The sequence below is a fragment of the Ruditapes philippinarum genome, unplaced genomic scaffold (assembly GCF_026571515.1).
Source record: "Ruditapes philippinarum isolate M1 unplaced genomic scaffold, ASM2657151v2 ctg2358_1_1_1_1, whole genome shotgun sequence".
Taxonomy (NCBI): Eukaryota; Metazoa; Mollusca; class Bivalvia; order Venerida; family Veneridae; genus Ruditapes; species Ruditapes philippinarum.
In genome coordinates, this window is record NW_026862490.1 from 31847 (window position 1) to 56689 (window position 24843).

Below are 24843 nucleotides of genomic sequence, written 5' to 3' on the forward strand. Positions count from 1 at the left end.
TTTCTATGCTTCAAGATTAGAATGAACAAAAACATTGCAATTGTGTCTTTATTTATTTTAACACATATCTGTATTTTGGATTTGATCTACCCAATGTATCAATAATATTCTTAGATAAGTTAAGTATTACAACTACAAAGGTATGAAAGGGTGGTCAATTTAACCAATCAATGTACTCCTACTTCTGATTGACGTTTCGGACCGCTGCATCGAATGTGTGCGTGTGTATATAAGGTACAGTATTCAGAATTCGAGAAATTTATTTACATTATTATTATCATTTTATAAATTCTCGATATAAAAAATTCAGACATAAACATATAATATTTTTGAAAGGCGTTTTCAAGCACATCATTCTCTATTCGAGCCAAGTCTAACAAAGCTTGTCCATAACAGAAGTATGCATCTGCACTATCTTTAGCAGTTTTCACCGTAGGGTTTCGAGAGTATGGCACAAACAAAACCAACTATAACATTATACCAATATGTATGTACAAATCATAATTTCTATCACTTCAAGTTCCATAACAAATTTATGTATGAACCATTTTTTGCCATTATAAGCAACATTGTTATCAATATAATATATACATGTACCTTACACAAACATAAAATAGATAATTAAAACTACAAATTCAAACTACAACCATTCTTCACTCAACAACATCTATAATAAATGATTCGCAATATAAATTTTACATTAGTAATTTAGTATCAGTTTTTTCCTGTACTCTTCCATAAAATACTACATTAAACGTGTTTTTTTAAACATTAATTTCATCATACATTAATCATGAATTCACATAGAATATAAACATTACTATAATAATATGATATTTCGCCAACTGTTCGTGCCTATATTTTATAAATGTTTCGTTAAACAAAATTAAGTATTTAGTAACATTTCATGAAACAATTTAAAATGATAGTTCATATTCTTATATTAACGTAGTCGGAAGTGTCAGCATTCGGTACATTTGTATTTTTCAACTCCATGTATGTATTTTGTGCCCGGGTTGAAGCGTTCAGATGTTCATATGTTACATTGAAGTCATCATAATTATTAATTTCTCTCCTGCTTGCATCCAAATCTGTGTACGTAGATGAGACATGACTCCCGGCAATAACACCTAATTCAACGAGTCTATATTATAGGTATCGCAAATCAACTATGTTTTTTAATGTTTGAGTATGTAAGAAATTGTATAAATGTGTAACGTTTAAAGGCAACAAATCCTGTGTGCTTCAAAAAGTTACAAATTAAATATAAAAAAATCATTAGTTTCTTAATAATAATAATTTAATATTAACACCTCACGATAATCATTTATATTATATTAGTTATAATGATTTTGACAGGTCATATGTCCCAATATAAACGGTTATTAATATAACCCGAGCCGCTAGTCGAGTGCTATATTGCGAAAAACTGTTTATATCCGTCCATATTCGTCCATATAACCTGTCACGAATATTTATAACGAATTTATAATACTGCAAACTTCCACTTAAGAAAAAAACGAGATTTAGTCATAAATTGACAGCAGCCGTGCATATAAAACTATATAAACGTCACAATTATCCAATGGAAAGCGACATTACAAACGTGTATTATTATAAGTATACCAATATAAACTCTATACCATAGCAAGTTATATAACTTAGTGAATACATACATACATATATATATATATATATATATATATATATATATATATATATATATATATATATATATATATATATATATATATATATATATATATATATATATATATATATATATATATATATATATACATAAATTGTTACAACTTATACACGTAACAGCAGGAAAAAGGTAAGCATGGAGGCAGGAAACAAGGCGTTTACATTTTTTTTATTACCTTGTTTGGGACTTTCACGCTGTGAAGATCTTATATTTCTGAAAACACAAGTTTTTGTCAAAATAACAATAGCAACAGTGAACAGAATTTAACTTTTTATACATTACATAGTTATAAGATACTTAATATTATGTTTAAATTAAAACATTTTATTATATTTGTTTTTTAAGTGAACTAACAAACAAACAAACAAAAATCACTGCTAACAAACAAACAAAACAAAAAACACTGCCCGTACTGGTTCACTACCATGTGTCTTCAAATAATTCCAGTCCTGGTTAGTTCCGGGGAGCGGAACCAAAATTAATTTATTATAAAGATTTGTGGAAAGGGTTATCCCTCAAAAACATACATCACAACAAAATTTCATGACAATTGCAGGTTTTGTTTGATGGAGTCTGTACTTGGCAGAAAATGAAAAAGTGCAACATCCCTCGCTCCCGCTAGCAACGAGAGGTATTCAATTTTCTACACTTAAAACTGCTGGAATGAATGATCCCAAAGGACCCAAAAATATAACGATACTGGTGAGCAATAAGGGGTAAATGTTTAATTCTGCCATATGGCGCTTGACAGCTGCTATCGTGATGCATGAGTCTGGCGAAGGGTGATTCCCCTGCAGTAATAACGGAAAGTGCAGATGTGGTTTGATTGATTCTGTACATGATGGATAATAAAAAAGCAACATCTTTTGTTTCCAGAACTTGCTTCGCAATCTAGCTTAAAATGAATGTGTTTAAACGAAATATATAAGACAATCTGCAAAAAAAAAAACAAACAAAAAACAAACAAAAAAAAATAAAAAAATTCTGTTTCTCCATAATGCTGATTCAAATGTAGCATTTACAATATGTTTCCCTATCGTTTTTATAAAATAATGCGACACGCAAGCACGTCTTTATATCCCCTAAGGCTTCAATGATCGCATTTTGTTTGAATTATGCGGACATTTTATCACTGGATTTTCTAAAACGTTCTTCTTGAGTTCCATTGCGTTTGATTAATACATGTATATTTCCTTTAGTTTTAGTCATTGCAAATTGCATTTATGAAATGTATGATTAATTTTTCAACAAAAAAAAAATATTGTTTGATTACAAATATATATATCAGAAATTTGAATGTCTATCTGTGTATATGCTTGAATGTAAGTCGTGAATATATTCAATATACATGTAAATTTGTTTGTCATTTCTTTATGCGCTTAAGTTTTTAAATGCTGTCTACAGTTTTTTATATTTCGAATGCATCGCTATGGCATAAGCAAACAATATAATCTCCCTACTATAATATTTCAAAGTGGTGGGTAAGTTTCTTACCATGCAAAGAACCTAATCACTAAAAAATATAACTTATAAATAAAAGAGGTTTTATGACTCACATTGAAGCAATAAAGTAATTGGGAAAATTGTAGAATACATATAAAGTAATTAAAATAAAACTAACACCAGTATGCCATTAAAGTTATACACCATAGTTCAATCTTCACCCTTTTAGCGAAATAATAAAAACAGAGCAACATACAAAATGTATATGACTGAATTATTTTTTATTACCTTCTTTTTAAGAAAAATGCAGCTAAAAGGATGCTCACAATCATAACAACAGCAACACCTGAAATACTTCCACCTATAATGCCAACGTTATCTGATGATTGTGAGTCTGCTGTTTTAACGTTTACTGAAAAATATACATAAATAAACCAAGGAACACATAGGTAACACTGCATATGTCACGGTTCAGAACTGTTCACTAATTAGGGGAGAAGATGTGTAAGCGGCCGGATAGCTCAGTTGGTAGAGCTGCGGTACGGTATTCCGAGGGTCTCGGGTTCGAGTCCCGGTCAGGCTGCACATTTGTCTCACCCTGTGACATTTGGCGCCCAACGGGGTAACGTGACTGAATACATCTCAGAGTTTAATTCATATTGCTCTGTAACTCTGTGAAATTCGAGGACGAATTTCAATATAGCAGGGGAGTATGCCACGGTTCAGAACTGTTCACTATATAGGGGAGAAGATGTGTAAGCGGCCGGATAGCTCAGTCGGTAGAGCCGCGGTACGGTATTCCGAGGGTCTCGGGTTCGAGTCCCGGTCAGGCTGCACATTTTTCTCACCCTGTGACATTTTCCCCACACTGGCCACCAATGTCTTAGGGTTCCTCTTTCTTAATAAAGGAGGGGCTGTTTCGGCCTGTTATGGCACGGAAACAAATAAAATAATTTACAAAGTTGGAAAGAAAAAGCAACACAGCTACTTCGTGGCGCAAACCAATGGAAGTGTATTCAATATGTGCAAAATACAAAATGCAACACGCATGTCATGTCAATAATTAAATGAATACATTACGAGTAATAAATAACAACCAAAATTACCTGTGATGGCACGGAAACAAATAAAATAATTTACTAAGGTGGAAAGCTTATGAATTGAACTTTGCCTTGTTGTAACCTTTTTCATTTCATGTTTTATTGTTTGATACCGTAAGTGTTTAAAAATCGAAAACACAGACGAACAAACAAATATAAATGCAGGAATGTCATCATTTTGTAAACGTATTTTGGGTAATAGAAATAAGCAAATGTTTATATCATCGACTTACTTTTAGTTGTGATCTGAAGATTCTGGGTATAGGAAGAGTTCCCTTTTTTATTCATTGCAAACATTGTAATATAATACACTTTAGAACTCAACAAGCCAGTTAACGTATAGTCCATTGCCTGTTCATTTGTATCCTGAACTTGAACGCTATGCCACTTCTCCTCCTGATTGTACTGATATAACAAAATGAAAGTCTGTGGAAAGCCACCATCAAAACCTGGAGTCCAAACCAATGTTACTGACGATTTAGTGATTGATCCGGATTTGTATGTTAAATTTATAGGCACATCTGGCTTTTCTGTAAAAAGACACTTAGAATAAAGAAATAATATACGCAAATACGACACTTTTTTAAATCAGTAGATGATTATTAATCATAATGTATCAACGTTTTTTTTTTATTTAACAATACTATGCATATATCATTTTCATAAGATCATTATGCATAGACAATAAACACTATCAGTTAATTTTTGAAGATTAATATGAATTCAGAAATATAGTTTACCTTCTGCTTGCAACATATAGTGATGAATATACTCTCCTATTGTGTTTGAAACTTTGACGCTATATTCTCCAAAATCCATTTGTGTAATGTTTTTTACAGAAAGGCTAGAATTCAATCCAATTGAAATTATTTCAAATTTTTCATCATTTCTGTCGATTGAAATGTTTTTGTGAAGCCACATGAATTTTGTTTTATTTTCTTCATCCAAGTATTCATAGGCAACAAAATTCAAAGTCTTGTTTGTATATTGAGCAGCTGCAATCTTATTTGGGAATACCATTGCAAGTGACGGTCGTGGTGAACCTGGAATTTATATAATATATTTTAAAAGAAATAGTCACAACCATATTAAAGCAGGAAGAATACAACGAAAAAGGATTTACACAAGAAACATCGCACGAGTTGTAGTGTTAAGAAAAACATTTAACAAAAAACCTTAACCGTGACCCTTCATCACTCCTACATCCTCAGTTACATGATCACCAAAGCAAATGGACCATGTGATATTTACCTACTAAAATACATGTGAATCTTTAGCTAATAAATAATGTACATGTACATGTACAATGATGTATAAGCAAAAAGGAAAAATATACATAAGCTTGTCAGTTTTGAAGAAAATGTCGAACAGTTATGCGCACTGTGGCGTCGTTGTTGTCGTCGTCATCAAGCACAAACTTTAGTGTAGACCATTACCCAATCAATTTCAAAGGTATCAATATTAAACTTGGAATACTTGCTTACCATGACAAAAACAGTTGTAAGACATGAGATTTTATTGTAAAAGCTATTTTTTAGAGTAATGTCCCCTTTTAATTACGTACTAGAATGAATTCAAAACAATAAAAGACATCAACATGAAATTCTGAAAACTTGTTAATCTTGTCAAATTATAAGCCTATGGTATGGTGGCTGATTAGTGTCATTTCGTGTTATTGTCACGCCACCCCCCCCCCCCCCCCAAGCAAATGTTGACAACAATTAACAAGTTGAAATGCGAGGCGCGGAGCAAAAAAATCACTAATAAGCAGGGCGAGACTAAATAAATAAAAACAGCCGCGTAGCGAGATTTCAGAAATTAAAACGGTGGGCGCGGAGCGAAAACGCGCTTATTTGCGACGGCGCAGGGCGATTTATTATAAATAAAAACGTCACCCCGCGCGGGATTCACAGCGAGATTTTAGAAATAAAACAGCGGGGTGCGGAGCGAAAACACCCTCATAAGCGGGGTGTAAAGTCAGAGATATAATATGTCGCCATTTGCCCCCGCTGAATAGCATGCTTTTGCTCCGCGCCCCCACCATTTATCTTGTTAATTCTCAACTTTTCGCTTTGCGGAGTCGCGGGCGAAAACACAATAGGACAAATCAACCAACATGCAAGGGAACCTTTGCTAAAAGTTATACATTAGTAGTAATAATAATATGATGCCTCTTTTTTAACTTAAAATTTATGTCAAAAATTGGTTAAAATTCAAAAGAGATTCAACACTTAACTGTGACTAAAGTTGAAAACATTGGGGATTCACCTAAAATCAATATTTTAAGACTTTATATTTATTTTTTTAAACATTGCTTATTAAGTAGAAAATTAAAAAAAAAACTGAAAAATGGTCATTGAATGCAAGGCACAGTTGAAGTGACATTTTTCTTTCTAAAATTGGTACATGATTGCAGAAATGTTCGCCACAAAGCATATATAATAATCAGCAAAAATAGAAAAATTGTTCTCTATTATACCATTTACGTATTTGTTATTTGAGCACAGTTGCTTAAATAGTTTTGCCATTGCCGTATATAAAAATAATCTTTACTGAAAAAGCATTCTGCATAGAAAACGGTTTTAACAGTTATAATGCAAAAAGAAAACTTACTGATCAGAAGTGAATGTTCGTCAGAAAATAAGAATATTAAAAAATATTGCTATTGAGCGCGTAGATAATTTATTTCTGTTTTAAAAAAAACTTATACATTCAATAGACTGTTCTTGTATCAGATAAAGCATGAATAGCTTATAAAAAAATAGAACACATCACAAATGCCACACACCCGGACTATAATATATACGGACTGATTTTGCATAAACAGTTTACAGCAAGCAGAAAAAAACATGTTTTTTTCTGGATACATTCAATCCCTCGACACTCGCTGATTTGGTTTAAATCTAAAAATTTAGAGCAATGCAAAACAAATTAATTCATTTTTTTTCTTAACTGAAACAGCGATCGCACAAAACATTAAAAAATATAAAATTTACAGATTAATCAAAGAACGAACATGTTACATAGGATGGAACATGTTAGATAGGAAGATAGGAAAATGTTAAATGTATAACCGATACTTGACACATCCTTTTACTTGCAGGTATACAATACAAAAGTTAAGTTATAGTATCCTTTTGATACGGCGTACCGGGAAATGAAAAATATTGATAGCTTATTCGTTGTGAAAGAAACAAGTATTTTTTATCGTTTACGCCAATGGTAATGCACAAAGATAGACTAAACGATACTAAACGAGAGAAAGTCATATGCAAAGCAGGTTAAACTTACATTTGACAATCATTGTCAGTTCTGATAACTGATGGTTTATCTTTTGTGTAAATGTTTCTGCCTTCACATTTATATTTGCCTGCGTTTTCGAACGAAGCATTATTTATGCTGTAAAGAAGCATATTTCTGTTTTTTACTGTCGATATCATACTGTCACGTGTATTGTATATAGATAAATCCGAGGCTGGGTTTAGCTTCTGCTGTACATTCTAATGAAACTTCATCTCTTTGGTTTACAATAAACGTTCCACTTGACTTGTTTTTTACAACAGTAAAATGTTTGATTTCTGAAGAAACTGAAACATATTATAAGTCAGAATAAAAAAAATCATGTGTTTGCCTCCCTAAATATGTTTAAATTCAGTTTCGCTTATTAATTGACAAAAACTACACACTACGGTAGAAAAAGCGGAAGTTGTGCCGAAAGTTACTTAAATTAAAAAATATGTTAAATCCTTTGCTTCTCATAAAAGGAAGGCTTTAAAATATAAAATGAAATATAAAATATTCAGTTGAAAGATTTAGCTTTGATGATAAGGAGAAAACACATGAATGGAAAAGTCTGAGTATGCTTATGTGTTATACAGTTTCAAATGTGATTTCAATAAAACGACTAACTTCTCTGTGAACGTGTAAACAATTAGGTCTGGTTACAGGTTTTTTTTATAAGAACGTAAGTCTTGATAAATAAGAGCCTCAAAAAGTTCACATAATACGCTTGCGTTATTCACGCTCTTCCCATAAACAAATATTAACATTGAGTGATTGATATAATAGTGATTTTGACTATAATAACACAGAAAACTTACAAAAAACATTTAGATATATTGTTTTGCTTCTTATAATCAATGTTTCTTCACCAATTGTTGGGATGATTGTACTTCGTAAAGTGCATGTATAATTTGTATCGTCTGCTCTAGAAACATTAGTTATAATCAGTAGGCTATTCTTCCAATTCTTGCCATCACTTATTCTAGTCCATGACACACTTTCTGTAGTTGGGTTTCCCTTTTGAACTCGACATGTTTCATTTAGGTCTGAACCTTCGAGAATACTTATGTCTTCTAGTGATGAAATCGTTGATGGATCTGCAACCGAGTTTTAAAAGAAGTTAAGGTAGTCAAATTCAAAATATGCAGGCTCAAACAATAATTATGTTATTCTCCACATTGCATATATTGCAAATATCTACAAATAAATTATATATATAGGTCTAAATGTACACAATATATCGAGATATATGCTTGAAACGTTCAACCCATGTTTAGTGTCACCAAGACTGCGTTCCATCACGTTACTCACATTACACGTGTACTTCCCGGCATCCTTTCGAATAATATTAGCAAATTGCCATATATGTTTATGTATTTGAGCATTGTGGCTAGTCCAAGTGTATTTTGGAACAGGTTTTCCATCAGAAAAACATGTCATATTGATGTTGTCTGTTTCTTTTAGTTGTATAGTCGCTGTTGTGACGTTTACTTGTCTCGTTCCGTTCGAAATCGTGAACTTAGGAATATGTGGCGGATCTATAAATATAATGATAAGCATTTACAATGGCAGTATTTAACCATTTACTGACAGTTTTAGTAATTTAAGTACAATCGTTTTGAGCAACACATCTTATATGCATATTAGAAAAACGAACACTAAAATTTAAAAAAAAATATTTCTTTTACTAAGTATTTTTAAGATAAATCTTAACGCTATAAATAGAAGAAATACAAGGCGGTTTTTACTCATGCGTAAATATTTCAAATATATAGACCACTTTTACACGGTTACAAGTTACTATTTGAAATTCTGTTCCAACCAGTTCTTAAATTCATGCTTTATGGTACTATAGATATACGTACAAAGAACCCTGATAAAAAATGACGCAGATGTCGATCCTGTTCGACGTTCACCGACTGTTTCCTCCATTGTGTACATTGCATGACATGTTTTAGAAGTGTCGTAAGTAATTGAAGTTATCTTTAAAATATCGTTGCCCTCATTACTGTCCCACTTGTTTGTAGGTTGTGGATTTCCTGTTGCAAGACAATGCACTGTAAACGAGTCTCCTGTTATAACGTCTATCACGTTTTGAGTATTGACCTTTGTGCCATTGCTATATTCATATTTGAAATAAGGCTTCCCAGGTGGATCTGATAAAAACATGACATTTTATATTATTGACATTCTATTTTCCCGTGTGTGCACTTACTTTTTAAAATTTGAATACTACAAGAATGTTAGATAGCTGCGTACATTTTTACAAATCTATTCTATAATTGAATAACCCAAATTTGTATATCTGAGATAATAATGTCTAACTAGAATTAAATTAATTGAGACTAATTAACATATTTTAAAATGTAACGATAATAATAAATATTAAATGACAGTCATACCAAAAGTAAAAAATGAAAAGATAGTGTGAGTTAACAAGTGATACATACACAGCACCTTTATTGTAACGTCAGATTCATTACGTCCATCTACGTATGTACCATTTTGTCTAGCCATTCGATTTGTTGCAATGCATTTATACTTCCTGTCTTTTGTGTCATTAATTGTGACATTTAGTATTTGTATCATTCTTTGCATGTCGACAGGACCTGTCCATGAGTACGTTGGGTGTGGTTTGCTTTTACTTTCGCATTTAACGTGGACGGTGTTGTTCAGTATAACGTTAATAACATTTGAAACGTCTGTATTGCTGATTGTTAATGTTGGTTTGTTTGGAGAGTCTTGAAAAAATGTCAAAATAATTCATATAGTTTATTATTGGCATTTATTATATAAGTCATACTGAAAATAAATTAAAGTACATTTTGCATTTTTAAAAAAAAGTTTGATACTATTATCACTTTAAAGCAGGAGGCTTATTTATCTTTCAGGACTAAAGACCGTTTGGTTACTAACGAAAGTCCAAATTTCACAAAATAATGATACATGTTGTGAGAATTAAAACTTACAAAGAACATCAATCCCTATTGTCGTAGTTTGTGTTGTTCCAGACCAAGAATGATTTGAAATACAAGTACAAGATGATTGATCACGTAAACCTGACCATGTAACAGTGCTGGAAACGTTTTTGTCTTCAATGGTTGTCGATTCCTGTTTAGTGTTATAGCACTTCCATGTCAAAGTAGCAAGTGGATTCCCGCCATGTGTAGTGCAAGACAACTTGCCAATTTCTGATTCTATCAGTGCATACTTTTCGCCGTTCTCGAATCCGGAAATAACAGGAGGCATGTCCGGGGGGTCTTTGTTTTATTACATAAAAATTCAATCATATATCAAATCATTCACATAAAGGTTTTGAAACATTTATCAGTTGTTATGCACATATCATTAATAATAAGAGGTTATTGACATTTAGCATTAATGTCGGTCACCTGACTGTGAAGGCTTCATATGACATGGAACAATTAGTATTCATACCTGATGAAACAGGTATTAGGTCAAAATTAAGGTCATTTGATACAAATGCAAAAGTGTTCAAAACAGGAATGATAAATTAAATTTAAAAAACAAGTCATCGATTACTTTGGAAAATTAATGGTTCCACTAGTTGTCAATATAAAACTTGGAAGTCATTAGTTGATTAAGGATAGCAATTGCAGATATTGATGACAATCTTGTCTATGGAATTCACAAGTTGCTTTGTAAGCCACTGGACGTTTTGGATGCCAAAGGTTGTTATTGAAGTTTCTATTTGTTATGACAAGTGAATGGTTGCAATGAATTGCACTAGTTGCGTAGAAATTGAATGATTTTTGGAAGTCAGTGGTTATTCCTGGAAGTAAATGGTTGCGTATGAAATGACTATTGAAACCAGTAGTAGAATAAGCAATTGATAAGTTAGGAAAGCCCGTGGTTGATATGGAAATTAAATGATTGCTATCGGAATCACTGCTTGCTATTGCAAGTCAATGGTTGCTATAGAAATCACTTTTTCCTGTATACAGTCAATGGTGGCCTTTTTGTTTTTGTCATTCTTAAAGACGAAATATTTTATCATAGTCGCTACCCTTAACAAATAAATAAACTTAATAAAGATATTTCTCCACGTTCATTTTAAGGTGTAAGCTATATTCCTATCACATCAATAACATCGCAGAGAATAAATTCAAAAAGAGACTCACATGCAATATTTAACGTCAATCTTTTGCTCTGTAGGGCGCGAGTTTCGTTGTTTGTCCACGCTTCACAATTTAGCATCCATTCGTTTATTGATCTATTTGGATAAAATTGTAAGGTACTTTCGACAGATACAAGTCCAGCTCCGCTAGAAATAATCTGTATTGATGAATTGATAGTAATTTTGTGTTTTACGTTATTGTTAGCTTCATAGAGAATCCAGCTAGTATTTGGTTGTGGTCGACCAGGTGATGTCTTACACTTGATTGTTTGTCGGGAATGCTCTTTTATGAAACTAGAACTTGGTCCAACCAAATGCAGCGACACGTTTACTACAGGAACTAAAATAGATACAAATTTACAATAACGGATTCATACAAGATAATCAGTCACATATACATCCAACAAAACAATTTCGCTTGAAAAATGGTACTAGAACTATTGCTAAAATTGATAAATGCTTCCCGGAAACAACTTTTGTTTCTTAAACAAAAGGCACTTCAAGCCGGGCCACAATTTTAAAGCACCAAATGCAAAAACAGACATTTGAATCATTCCTAGAGGCTGTTATTGTGAATGTCTTTTTATCCAAACCTAGTCATCAATAATTAAGCACAATTCATTAAGGAAACCAGATTTGAAAATTTATTTCAAGACAGTACAAGAAAAGCATTAATGCAAAGCATCAAGGCGACGCCAAAAAAATTTGATCAAGTGTTGCACCTAAATATTTAACAAAAGATATGTACTTTATAGCAGTACCATTACATGTGACCTTGAGGCTAGACCCAGTTTAAGTTGAAACTTAAACCAAAAAGAATAGACTCTGTCTTGCCAAGATGCAAAGACAATTTATAGTCAATTTATAAATCTTATAAGACTCATGCCATAAGAGAGAATTTCTTCAGATTTATTTTACCAGGTACATGGATACCTGAGTTATCAGCATATCATAAAAGCTTATTGCTTAGGGTTGCAGACATGTCATTGACAAAATAGACATTAAAGAGGACCTAAAATGATCCTCAGGTTGACAAAATAGGTACTCGGAGCAGTAGTTGAATGAGTTTCAGCCACATCCACCAGCTGCTGTCAGAGATAAGACTTGAACCATGTAAGAATGTCATTACCTATGGCAGATGCTTGAAGTTTCATGAAGAAAAAGAAGAAGAAGAACTTCTTCATGTGCAGTATAGTGTGATCAACTGTATCAAATGCCTTTTGTAGATCTAAAAGTAGCATGCAATACTGCCTTTGTTCATTTCAAATTTAATACAATCTGTTAAATGAATTAAACATGTGTCAGTTGAAAAGAAACTTCTAAACCCTGACTGAAACTGCCTGACCATGACTCGAACCCATGACTGTCAGAAGACCAACTGAGCTATCCGGCTGGCTACACATTTTCTCTTTAATAATGAAACAGTTCTAAACCACAACATATTTCCCAACTATATACATGTATATTGATTTATGTCCTTAAATTTCTGATATTTACAGAGCATAGTGAATTAAACTACACACATAATAATGTACCGCGGCTGTAGCGATTGAGCTATCACATTTCTCCCCTAAATAGTGAAAAGTTCTAAACCGTGACAGATACTTATAGTTAACAGATAGATAAATTCTTAATTACACAAATAAGAAAAAAAAACTTATATACTCATAGTCCTAATCAAAATAACAATCTATATATTGTGTAATTATTTTTACTAATAAGGGCTTAGACAGTTATTGGTTGTGCCATTATTTATAACAGGTCAATTTGAAAGAGAACATAACTCACAGTACTAATACATGTACAATATATATTTTTTGTACAGGTACAAATCTAACCTTTTTCCTATGATAAGAATTTTAATAAAGGCTGATTTATATTTTGCATCAGGGGCACCGAGCGAAAACATGAAAATGCAACAAACAAACCACTATGTGGTAGATTTTATTTTCATGTTTTCATCTGGCGCCCGGTTACTTTTTGTACTTTGTTGGTTTTCATGTGGTACAAATCACCCACTATAAATTTTAGTGCACAAATTTATTCAAGGGCAAGTGACAATCTACTCTATGAAAAGTCTGTTGTCGGGTTGACTCTGGAGACCTGGAGGTTGACTCTGGAGACATGGAGGTTGAGACAGGTGTTCCTCCATTACAAATAGAAAAGACAGAAGCTGTCCTTTTCAAACTATGCACATGTTAGAAAAAAAAAGAATTACAGTTCAGAAAATGATTTTTTGAGACTTTATTAATTATATTGCTTGATCCACCGGATACTGGTACACTTTGTAAAAACAATCATTCTGTGCAATAGATAAAAGTAACATGGATAAAATCAATAGGATAATCGTTTACAACAGTTCCATTACCTTACCTAATACTCATTTGCAGGTGAAAGTTCTTCTTGTAGGAAAATATATAAATGAATGAAAAAGAATACGGCATCAATGTAGACCACAACGATATTCGAAATCCGGGTTTTAGTATTGCCAATAATTAAGCTAAGAGACAAGCTGTTAAACTGAGCCTGCAATTTCATGAAAATAATATCACAATGCACATGCCTTTTACATAAAACTATTAAATACAAATATAACAACATATTTGTTTACTTGATTTTTACGAATCAAAATAAAACTAATTAACACAACATGACATTAACTGCTAATAATAACAGCTCCTTCCATAGGCCAAAATAAAAAGCATTCCATAAGAGACGACGCCGCTCAACGGCGTCGCCAATAATTATGTTCTTCCACAATCATGTTGTTGCATCTAGAAGAATATAAAAAAAGAACAATTGCATGTTTCTTTAGGGTCAAAGATAAGGAGAGGTAAAAGTCATACACATTACGGTTATATCCTATTTTGTGTTTTGTCAAAATTGATTACAAAGATAACGCTAGAAAAAAGAACATTCAATAATTTGTATCAAGTCTTCAATGCCATTTGAAGGTCACAACTCCTACTTGAATTTCTCAACCTGACTGTTTTCTCACAGATGGCAAAATATGATTCGAATATATTGACACAAGTATAAAAGCAATGTTCTGCAGAATTATCAAGGGACCCCATATAAAACGTACCTTTAAGTTTTTAAATTTAGACATTTAAAACTAGAAGTTGTGTCATTTTTTAGCGTTTAAATATTAAATTTTGATCAAAAAGTCGTTGAAATCTAACTTACAGATTGCATATTACAAGTTTACCGTTAGCTTTCGTCTGTGTGTAGTTGAGAGAAAGAATTAAGAATAAGAAAAATCTCACATGTGTGATAAGATGATTAAAAAGGACTGAGTCCGGGCTCTAAAAGACTAAAAATAATAAAACCTCGCCAAGAAAGGCAATGTAAACATGCGTCTTGGACAGATAATTGTTTATAAAGTTGAACATAATGATTTCCGATAGATTGGTGCGTGAACATACAATTTTCGGTCAGATACTGATTAAATCTTGCCCGGCCGTTGTTCATTTCCGAGAACACGAGTGGCACATCTCTCTCAGTCATACATTTACTTGGTTTAACTCAATTTCAACATCAATACCCTTTCATTATTTATTCTCAATTCAGTACCTGAAACTTGAAGGTCAATGAAAATTGACTTGTTTGTAAATATTTTAAAACAAAATTTCATGATTCTGACGGTTATCAGATTCGTGTTTAAACAGTTTTGTTATTCGTATGAATATATTTTGGTCAAAGTCAATAAAACCATATATTTCACACAAATTATCAGCTGCTCATCAATTAATTCAAGAGTGGTTTTTAAAAGATCTTTATGACAGCTTCCAAGGACGAATCAAGCCATCTTACATGGTCAGTGGTGATTATAGTGTATTTTCCATCAAAACTTTCTTTCCGACCATAAGAATGTTTTTACACAATTATAGTTAAGATTCTTTTACAAGGTATTATAAAAATGATCGTTTGTTTAGATTTCATAAACTATGTACAGTTTTATATATCTTTTATAGTTCTGTTCAGAATGATAATGTGTTTTTATGGTATTATATGTACATGTATGTGTTTATAATAATTATCCCAATTAAGAGCCGTCCTCCTGCACAAGTTGGAAAAAAACATATATATATACAACGTTGGTTTATAAATTTACTTAAAACAAGATTATTCATAAACGCTTCAAGAAATACCTGTTTTATACAGTTTTGGCACTTTTATCCTGTCGAAATCATCAGATAATTGCAAAAAAGAATCGTAAGCGAATTTTTTTACATTTAATAGAGCATTGTCCCGTGGAAAATAAGCAATGCAATAAAAAAGCCATATGCATTTTTACATTCTCTACGTCAGCATTTGTTTAAAAAATAAATAGTTTTAAAACGTCTAGACAGGCAAGGATATATAACAACTTTTTCAAACCCATACCCGTATCGTGCATACCGGTATGCCTGTTTTAAGACTTATTCAATAAAGGTTGTGTAGTGTACGAAACGGGTAAACATTTGAATCTACATATTTTCTGATATTTTTAATGGAGGATATTGCTATTCAAAAATCTGTTTTCCTTCTAATGGGAAAAGGGAAACAAAATTCGATATCCTTCGCGGGATAATAGATCAACGAACATACTTCATTTGTTGAATATTGATAATGTTTTATAATTCAATTTGGTTAAATTCTGGTGATTAAATACAGGTTGAATTTTATGTGACATTTGTTTACGACAGCATTGTGGCAAGCCCATTTCTATAAAAGTGTCTGCTTATTTGCAACATTTGAATAAAAAATCATATCATATTTCTGGCAAATATTTGCCGATTTCATCGCTATATGTCGGTTGTGTCAACCCGCTACTATTAGCAATTATGTCATACAAGGCATTAAGTTTCTGGGCAGTGTCCATTTTCACAAATTCATTTTTAGATAAGCATTTAGTGTTTTTTTTTCATATTACTATTATCATAAATGTCTGTGTACGAACCTCTTGTAGATTTTTTACGCTTGATCACTTACCAATCTTTGCCGATTAATTTTTGACTAAAATCCAAATAAATAGCCATATAAAATCAGTATATTAACTCTGACACTGTTGTTTCACACAAAAGATTTTTGAAAAATGAGTTATTCCCTATAAAAAAAAACAACTAAATTATACAGAGCAATTGAACGAGTATTTCTCTACCAACTGTAACGTGATCGACCTTCGACATGTTCAACATGTTGATTGTACAACTAAACAAAACCATTTGAACAATTTTTGGACAACAAAATAACGACAACTTTGCAGTTTATTCAACATCTATCAAGTGGTTTAGCAGCAATTGTCATTTACAGGCTTTTCAATTTGGAGATATTGCGGTCATCTTGTTCAGACGACTGTAACCCTTGAGATAATTTTAGTAATTTAACAGGAAACTAAGGATCACTCCTGTTTAATTTCACCACTATTGACCAAACGTCTGAAAAGATGTCATTAAAACCTTGTTTCTATTTGAAGCTCTGGCGACAATCTGGCAAAAAAAACCAAAACCGTTTGTCAAGGGCTAAATAATGATCATTTCTACACCGATTTTCCTTGCAAATCACATTGATGTTTCCGTTACTTTTACCCATGCCGGAAATTTAATCTGGCATCGGAGTGCCGGATGAATCGTGTGCTATACAACGGTGTCATTCTAGCGAATTTTATTAATAAACCAACTTAAAATGACGTCATTTTTGCGTTTTTTAGAATGTAACTGCATGCTAAGAATAACTTAATTTCGCAGTTATGAATAAAGTTGTAACTTTATACGCTGTTGTATCAGCATAGTAACGGTGTAATGACATAAATGTCCATAGAGAATTGTTTTATTGAGGTTAATTATTCAAGATATGAATATGGAAGATTATGCAAGCCTCGTTTCCGCCCAATGTTCGGATCCTTCGGGACGAATATTTAGATCGAAACAGCGACATATGACATATTTCATTAATCAAATTGTGTACTTTTTTAAGAATATGTCCTTGATTTTTTTAAATCTCTTTTGATATCTGGTGGTTATTTTGTTCCACGGACCTTAACCATTTTTGCATATTATATAGATATAGAGTCATCTATAGACCGATTCAGATTAGTTATTTTTCAAATTTACTAAGTGATGAATTATAATGGGTTCTATTTTGAAATGTATAAACAAAGACGTCTATGTAAAATGTCTTAACTTTCAACTGAATAAGCATTGATATATTAGCAATAAAGGTTTCATATTCAATAATTCTTTCTTATAGGTTTTTAGACTCGGAAAATAAAAGCGGGGATTGATCAGAACTTAAAGTGTTTTGATATAAAAGTTATTGAATTGGAAAAATAAAATAATTTATTTAATATTACCCATGAAATATGGTGCTATATCAGTCAAATATATTTCATATTTGTAAAAGATAAATATGAAATATAAATATGAAAGTGGGCGGAGTCAAAACTCATATTTATTTTAGGGGACTTCTGTTGCCATTTTGTTTACAAAATATGATAAATAGATAACAACATGTTGGTGAATTTTGATTTGAAAACTATCTAGAATGATAGAAAATGGTCTGACTAAGAAAATAAATCCGAACACCAATATCTTTAATTCAGTCATTAACGCTGTACAGACGTTTAAATAGTTGTTTACGTGACGTCACAATGTAGCGCTAAATATCGCGTGCAAAACAAAACAATAATGATATTACTGCGCGATGTGCAATTACAGTTGCGCAGCAAGCAAGGGGGTTCGTAAACATTTTTCTTTGATAATGAAATTAAATAAAAAGGTTATTTTTTCGTCTTTCATTAAATATGGTAAATATTTTTCACTCAACATGATAAAATGCCACATATTTTCACTCGCCGTCCCGGCTCGTGAAATTATGTGCCATTTTATCATGTTTCTTGAAAATATATTCCATATTTCACTAAAACAAAAAAATATCCTCTTAGAATTGATAACATTGGATCAAATTATAACTTATATGGAAACATAGCATGATGCAAACAATGCTCTATATATATTAAACATAATTCATTTCCATTTTGATACATTTTTTGAAAAATTTTTCTTAGACTAATACGTTCTATCAGTAAAGCTATTATCACTAAGACGCTTTCTGCATAGATAATGAGCAAATTATTCACAACTTTTTAAAATATTGTATAATATAACTTTTACAAAATATGTTCTTGTTAAATGTTGATTGAGTTCTAAGTCATTAAGAATGAAATTTTTTTTGATGAACAATGATATATTGTTCTAGTAGAACAATTCACTATCTGCTGTTACATATAGTTACGACATATCGGATCCAGCATATAATACTGCCAAACAACTTCCATATTACAAATACTTTAAACAAAATTGTTAATTGCATTACAAAATTGTTAATTGTTATTGCAGACCTTCTATTTTAGACCATTTCACTATATATATATATACTAAATATTAAAAGTCATTGTTGATAAGACTGAATAATACAACAAAAATATGCTTACTTAAAAATAAAATCTAAAGGAAAGCAACATGTTTTCTGGTATCACTGAATTTAATAGAGTACTTCGTTTCAGTTTTTTTTTTCATTCTCTCAAGAACCTACTTTACATAAATATTACTCAATAGTATAGATAATTTTATAGTTTAATGCCAGATATTGTTAACAGAAAAATATCGTAAGGGCTGAATTGTAAAAGTAACATTAAGGTGTTCGGAAAAGTACATCATTAGTTTATAAGTCAATTAAAGGAATACCAGGAGAAGTTTCCATTTCTATAACATCTCATGCACATATTTACAAGTTTTGTTAAAATGTAAACAAATTTATGATGACAACTAACTATAATAACTGTTCTATATTAAAACTTTAGACTAAGATATAATTGAAATAATATATATTTAACTATATCGTGAATTGTGTATTTTGAGCTCCATGATACGAGGGTTGTCCAAAAAATTCGTGCACTGCAGTTATTGTCGTGTGAGTTATTGATAGAAAAACATGAATTATATATCACTTGAAGAGGAGATATATCTTAAATAAGAAAACAAAAGAAAAAAACATGTAACCGGCATGTCCTGAAAACGAATCGACAAAGAACTTAAAAGGGCAAGCAGGATAAGTTCAGTGTCACGAATGCTGATTTTTAAATGGCACAAACGTTCTGTGGAAGAGAAAGAGAGTCGGTAGACGATGACAACCGGTCAGGCAGACGTCCGTCCGTAATGCCGGCGCATGTGACGCGGGTTATCCAATATATTCCTGCACTGGTGGAATATGCTACATGTACGTTGCATAAAAACAATAAAAACAACACAATACTTTGCATCAATCATTCCTCTATTGACAGTAAAACAAATTTTAACATAAATAGCAAACACCACTTTACAAGCAACAAACAATTAATACAATTACAGTAATGAACTAACCCATTTTTTCGTCGTGCGCCGGTATTACGTTACTAAGGTAACTCAATGACCATTCTTTTACACGACACGCCGGTTACTCGACTTTTTCTTTTGTTTTCTTATTTGAGACAGATTCCTTTTTCAAGTGATATATAATTTATTTGTTTTTATTCATAAATCTCCCGACAATAACTGCAGTGCACGAACTTTTAGGACAACCCTCGTAGTCTAAAACAAATTAAAAAATTGAATACATAAACACGTTTAATTTGATTGAATAAACTTTACTGACCTTGGACAAGAATTGTAACAGTATTACTTTTCATGTCACGCTCAAAGCATTCCCACATCTCATTGTGATAATGAAGCTGTACACGTAATATTGTTACGGTAAAAGATGTATCAGACGGACATCCAACTCTGTAAATGGTGTTATTAGCAAATATTCCACCACCAATACAAGTGCCACTTTGATTGTCTATATATGGTATATTTGTCCCTATATTCCATCTTGTGCCAAAGACTTTATCATACCCGATATATGTGCAAGTAAATGTAAAGCTCTGGTTTAAATCAACATTTGCGTTTGTTGGGGATAAAACTATGCTTTTACAAAATAGACCTGTAATTGAAAAATCAAAATGGTTAGAGTCAAATTGACATAATTGCTCCCAATTTCTACAATTGTATAGTTTATTCATTCACATGTGACACAGAAGTTCTATCAACTTATATCAATTTGTCTCGTTGTTGCCTTTCCCTACCCCCCCCCCCCATTGTCGAAGAAAGAAGGGGAATGTAGAACGAGCTTTTCAGGCCTGCACGCTCCGTCCAGACCTACATTGTAGAGTTATTCCTGTTATGATGTTTTATCTTTTTAACCACATTATGACTCAATTCAACCCGAGAGTATACATTTGTGCCAAGCCGTATTAGATTTCTTTTATAAGTGGCTTAGTTATTGAAGGGAAAGAGTGACGGACGTTACATTTTTGTGTCCGTCTAGTTGTCCGTCATATTTTTGTGTCTGATCTAAGCCATTCATCAGACGATTTTGAAAATTCTTGGTACAAATGTTTACAACAGACAAGCAAGTGTCATGCGCAGCACATGATCCTTACGTCTGAAGTCAAGGTCACACAAGGAGATTAGAGCTTATGCATGGTCTATTATATGGCTTTTTAGTGTCCGGTCCATAATTTTGTCATCGTACTTGGCATAACTGTTCACAATAAAGGGACAACATGCCATGCGTAGCTTCAAAACCGCTAGCTCTAAAATCAATGTCACACTTGGGGATATATTTTCTGTCTTGTCCATATCTTTTTCATTATTATGTCAAATGATTTCAAATAAATGAAACTCATTGACACAAATGTTAACAATAATTAGACGGCGTGTCACGTGGACAGAAACCTCAGATGTCAAGTTCACACTTGGAGGTCAAAACTTAATACGGTTGGTTCCAGAATGTGATGCCCCGTCAAACAAAGAAATGCCATTGGTGGGTAATAAACATCCCTAAATCTTTGCAAACGTCCCTTACGCAATTTTTTTTTCAAGTAGAGGTGCGCAAATTCAAACCGGTATACCGATAAACCACGAGGAAATAACAGACAGCACATTTTTCATGTAAAAAGACTGGAGAAAACGAACGAGCAAATCGTGCGAGGAATTGCGTCTGAGTGATTGTAATTGTGAGTATAGTCGGACAAAATCATCGTGAAACGTAGTGGACTGAACATAACAGCAAAGTTATTTCAGTAAAACTGAGCCTTTTATTGCCGAAGGTGTATGTGCTACTATGATGCCTTATAAAAGCTACATACAAAAACTGTGCATAATGTCACTTTATCCTTGACGCCAACACGAGGATATGTCGGATTAGAGGTTAAGAACATTGATTTGAAACGACAAGCAATTTAATAATGATATAAACAATGTTATTATGTAGTGTAGTATAACACCGTCATTGATTTGTAAATGATGTATAAACTAAAATGTGTAAATTATGCATTTCTGCTTCACAACAATATTGTATTATTTTAAAAATCACTTAATATGAAATGTTTTAAATAAACATTGTTTAATTGGTATTCTTTGGTTCCAACCTTTTTATTGGAATGTTTCTTTGACATTTGAAATAATCATATTGCGAACCTCAAAATCTCTGTATTTAGAATTAGCCTTTCATTGACATGGAGCTGCTTGGTTTCAAAATTGCAATAAATATTTCAGTGAATCAGCAATTTTATAAGGATTAACCAATGCCTAGAACACAACTTTATAATGTACCTACATTGAAACAATTCAAAATCTTGACTCCTTTTCGTCATAAGCACATTCGTATACAATGATATGGCAACTATAAAATCACAACGGATATCAGCGCCTTCATTACTTAAATTTTAAACTGAAAGTTACTCTTGAAATATAGTCTGCAGGTTGACAGATTTTAGATTTTGAATACCCTTTCTTTAATCCTGATTGAAATTCATTTATGACAGAATAATAACATGAAAATTGCTTATATAATATGAGAGCGCCGTACCGCAAACAAATAATTGGGACCATTTGCACTTTTGTGACTTAGTGAGATCATATTTTTTGTCCGTAATTAACGACATTGTCAATTATCGTGAATCTCGTTGAACAAACCGACCAAATAGTTATGAAAACACTACACTTGCAGTACTTTTAAGCATAAAACTTTTGTTTGATATTATATTTGATACAGGAAACAATAAAATGGAATTTCAAAATAAATATTTGTAAACACTTTTCCACAAACAAGCATCCACTTGTTCATGTAGTTGGACACTCAACACAACAACGCAACAATAACTCTTATAACTATACGTTTAGTTTTAACGTAAGTGATTAAAAGAAAAGCAGGTGTTTACATTATTAGGACACCTGATAGTTATTTGTCTTTTTGTTTACTATTTTGTGGAGATGTGCATCCGTGCCCAGGACATTTTGCTGCCTGTTTGGACTGTTCCAATTATAAATCGTTTAAGGAGCGTGCTCTTTATTTCATACATATCAGCATACGTAGTTTGATACCTAAAATGGATGAAATGAGAATCATTGCACGAGAAAATCGAGAAGCTTGTATTTGTACTTCTTAGACATAGTTTGACAATTCTCTCCCGGACAGTGAAGTGTCCATTGAAAACTATATTATTATAGAGTATTTATATATATTCGCAGTGATTTTGTATTCAACTATTGTCATGATTTAGAATTACTACTACCCAAATCCAATCTACAGACAACATAAACAATCTGATTTCTATAGTGTTCTTGACAGTGTATGTTCCTCGATCAGTCATTTTTCTGTCTGGGTATGAGACTTTTTGATAAGGTGACTTCAACAATTATGTTTCTACAAATGTAAAGTCAAACTCACTTTTTTTCTGCATTAAGTTCTTTTATTTACATGTTTAATACTAGTCAATTGTTACAGGACTCTACAAGAATTTGTGATACAACATCATATACTATAGACCTTATTTTAGTGTCTGATCCTGACAAAATGTCTCAATCTGGTGTTATTTAAACGTCTCTCAGCGATCATTGTATGATATTTTGTACGCGAAAGGTACATAAGCTTTTTGTTGGTCGACATAGATATATTACAACACGTTCCATGAAAAACTATAATAAAGATGATTTTCAAGCAAACTTATTGCTAACTGACTGGACTCCTGCAATTTTATGTGATAATGTTTCTGAAGCCTGGGGCATTTTAAAAGTATTTTTGTATCAGTTGTTGATAATATTTCTCCTGTAAAGAAATTAATATTTAAACATAACGAAATTTGGATTTGAGCAGATATTTTAAATTCAATCAAATTGTCAGACAAAGCTTTTTATAATTATAAAATTAATAAAAGTGATGAAAATTTAAGAAATTTTAAATCTCTCATCTGCAATATAACTCAAGATCTCATCATTACAGCAAAGATAATTTCTTCTCTGAATCTCTTGAAAAAAACAAAATTCTAAGTCACTTTGGAGAACTCTTAATAAGAATCTTGGCTTACCATCTAAGGAGGCTATTTTTCCCTCTAATACAAATTTGTGTCTCAATATTGATGATGACATATGTTTTGATAAAGTGTCTATTGCTGACTCTTTTAACACATTTTATACAAATGTTGCCTCTATTCACGTTTTGCGAGAGATGAGGCTTAAATTATTACTCAACCTCTTACACATGTAATTAATTTGTCCCTAATACAGGGTCTGGTTCCAGATGAGCCAAAGTCTACTATAGTTTTTTTAAGTTGGCAATTATCGCCCGGTTTACATGATGAGCATTGTTTCTAAATTTTTTGACAGAGTTGTATATGACCAGGTAGAGTCCTATTTTAAATCAAATATGTTGTTATCTTAAATTTCAATCAGACTTCAGATACATGTCTTATTCATTTAACAGACTATATAAGAATGCAAATAGATCAAGGTACATGTATCTTTATTGGAATGATTCTGTTAGATCTTCAAAATGCATTCAATACTGTAGACGGCCAAACTCTTTTTAGCTCACCGAAGCCAGCTCATGGTGAGCTTTTAGGATCGTTGAATTTCCGTCATCCGTCGTCTGTCGCCCGTCGTCCGTCCACACTTGTTCGTTAACTCTCTAGCGGTCACATTTTTGTCGCAATCATCATCAAAATTTGTCAGGATGCTTATCTAATTGATAGCTCGGATGAGTTGAACATGGGTCATCTCGGATGAAAAACTAGGTCATCGGTGCTAAAAATAGAAAAACACTCTAGC

At 32.2% G+C, this 24843-nt stretch overlaps 2 protein-coding genes across 2 annotated transcripts in view; both read right to left on the bottom strand.

The window, feature by feature from the left end:
* On the bottom strand, positions 1-8627 carry LOC132719269 (synaptogenesis protein syg-2-like). Its single transcript, XM_060703028.1, has 7 exons — positions 8355-8627; positions 7546-7841; positions 4995-5297; positions 4488-4784; positions 3443-3566; positions 1887-1924; positions 1-1130 (listed from the first exon to the last, which is right to left on the bottom strand). The coding sequence occupies exons 2-7, from the start codon at positions 7643-7645 to the stop codon at positions 931-933; spliced, it is 1062 nt and encodes a 353-aa protein (XP_060559011.1). The 5' UTR covers positions 7646-7841; positions 8355-8627; the 3' UTR covers positions 1-930.
* LOC132719267 (hemicentin-1-like) overlaps positions 7699-24843 on the bottom strand; it is a 22039-nt gene continuing 4894 nt past the window's right edge. Inside the window, exons 2-8 of the mRNA XM_060703027.1 lie at positions 20348-20677; positions 11679-12014; positions 10506-10796; positions 9987-10277; positions 9402-9692; positions 8769-9074; positions 7699-7841 (exon numbers count right to left, since the gene is read on the bottom strand). Coding sequence (XP_060559010.1) covers positions 7699-7841; positions 8769-9074; positions 9402-9692; positions 9987-10277; positions 10506-10796; positions 11679-12014; positions 20348-20677 — 1988 coding nt within the window. The remainder of the gene's footprint in view (positions 7842-8768; positions 9075-9401; positions 9693-9986; positions 10278-10505; positions 10797-11678; positions 12015-20347; positions 20678-24843) is intronic.

Bases quoted from the DNA above. Each gene is read 5' to 3' on its own strand.
- LOC132719269 (XM_060703028.1), bottom strand. From the start codon at position 7,645: ATGCTTCGTTCGAAAACGCAGGCAAATATAAATGTGAAGGCAGAAACA. The intron at 4,785-4,994 runs GTAAACTATATT...GTCTTTTTACAG, and splicing joins CTATATGTTGCAAGCAGAAG to AAAAGCCAGATGTGCCTATA. The intron at 1,925-3,442 runs GTAATAAAAAAT...TTGTGTTTTCAG, and splicing joins GCATTTTTCTTAAAAAGAAG to AAATATAAGATCTTCACAGC.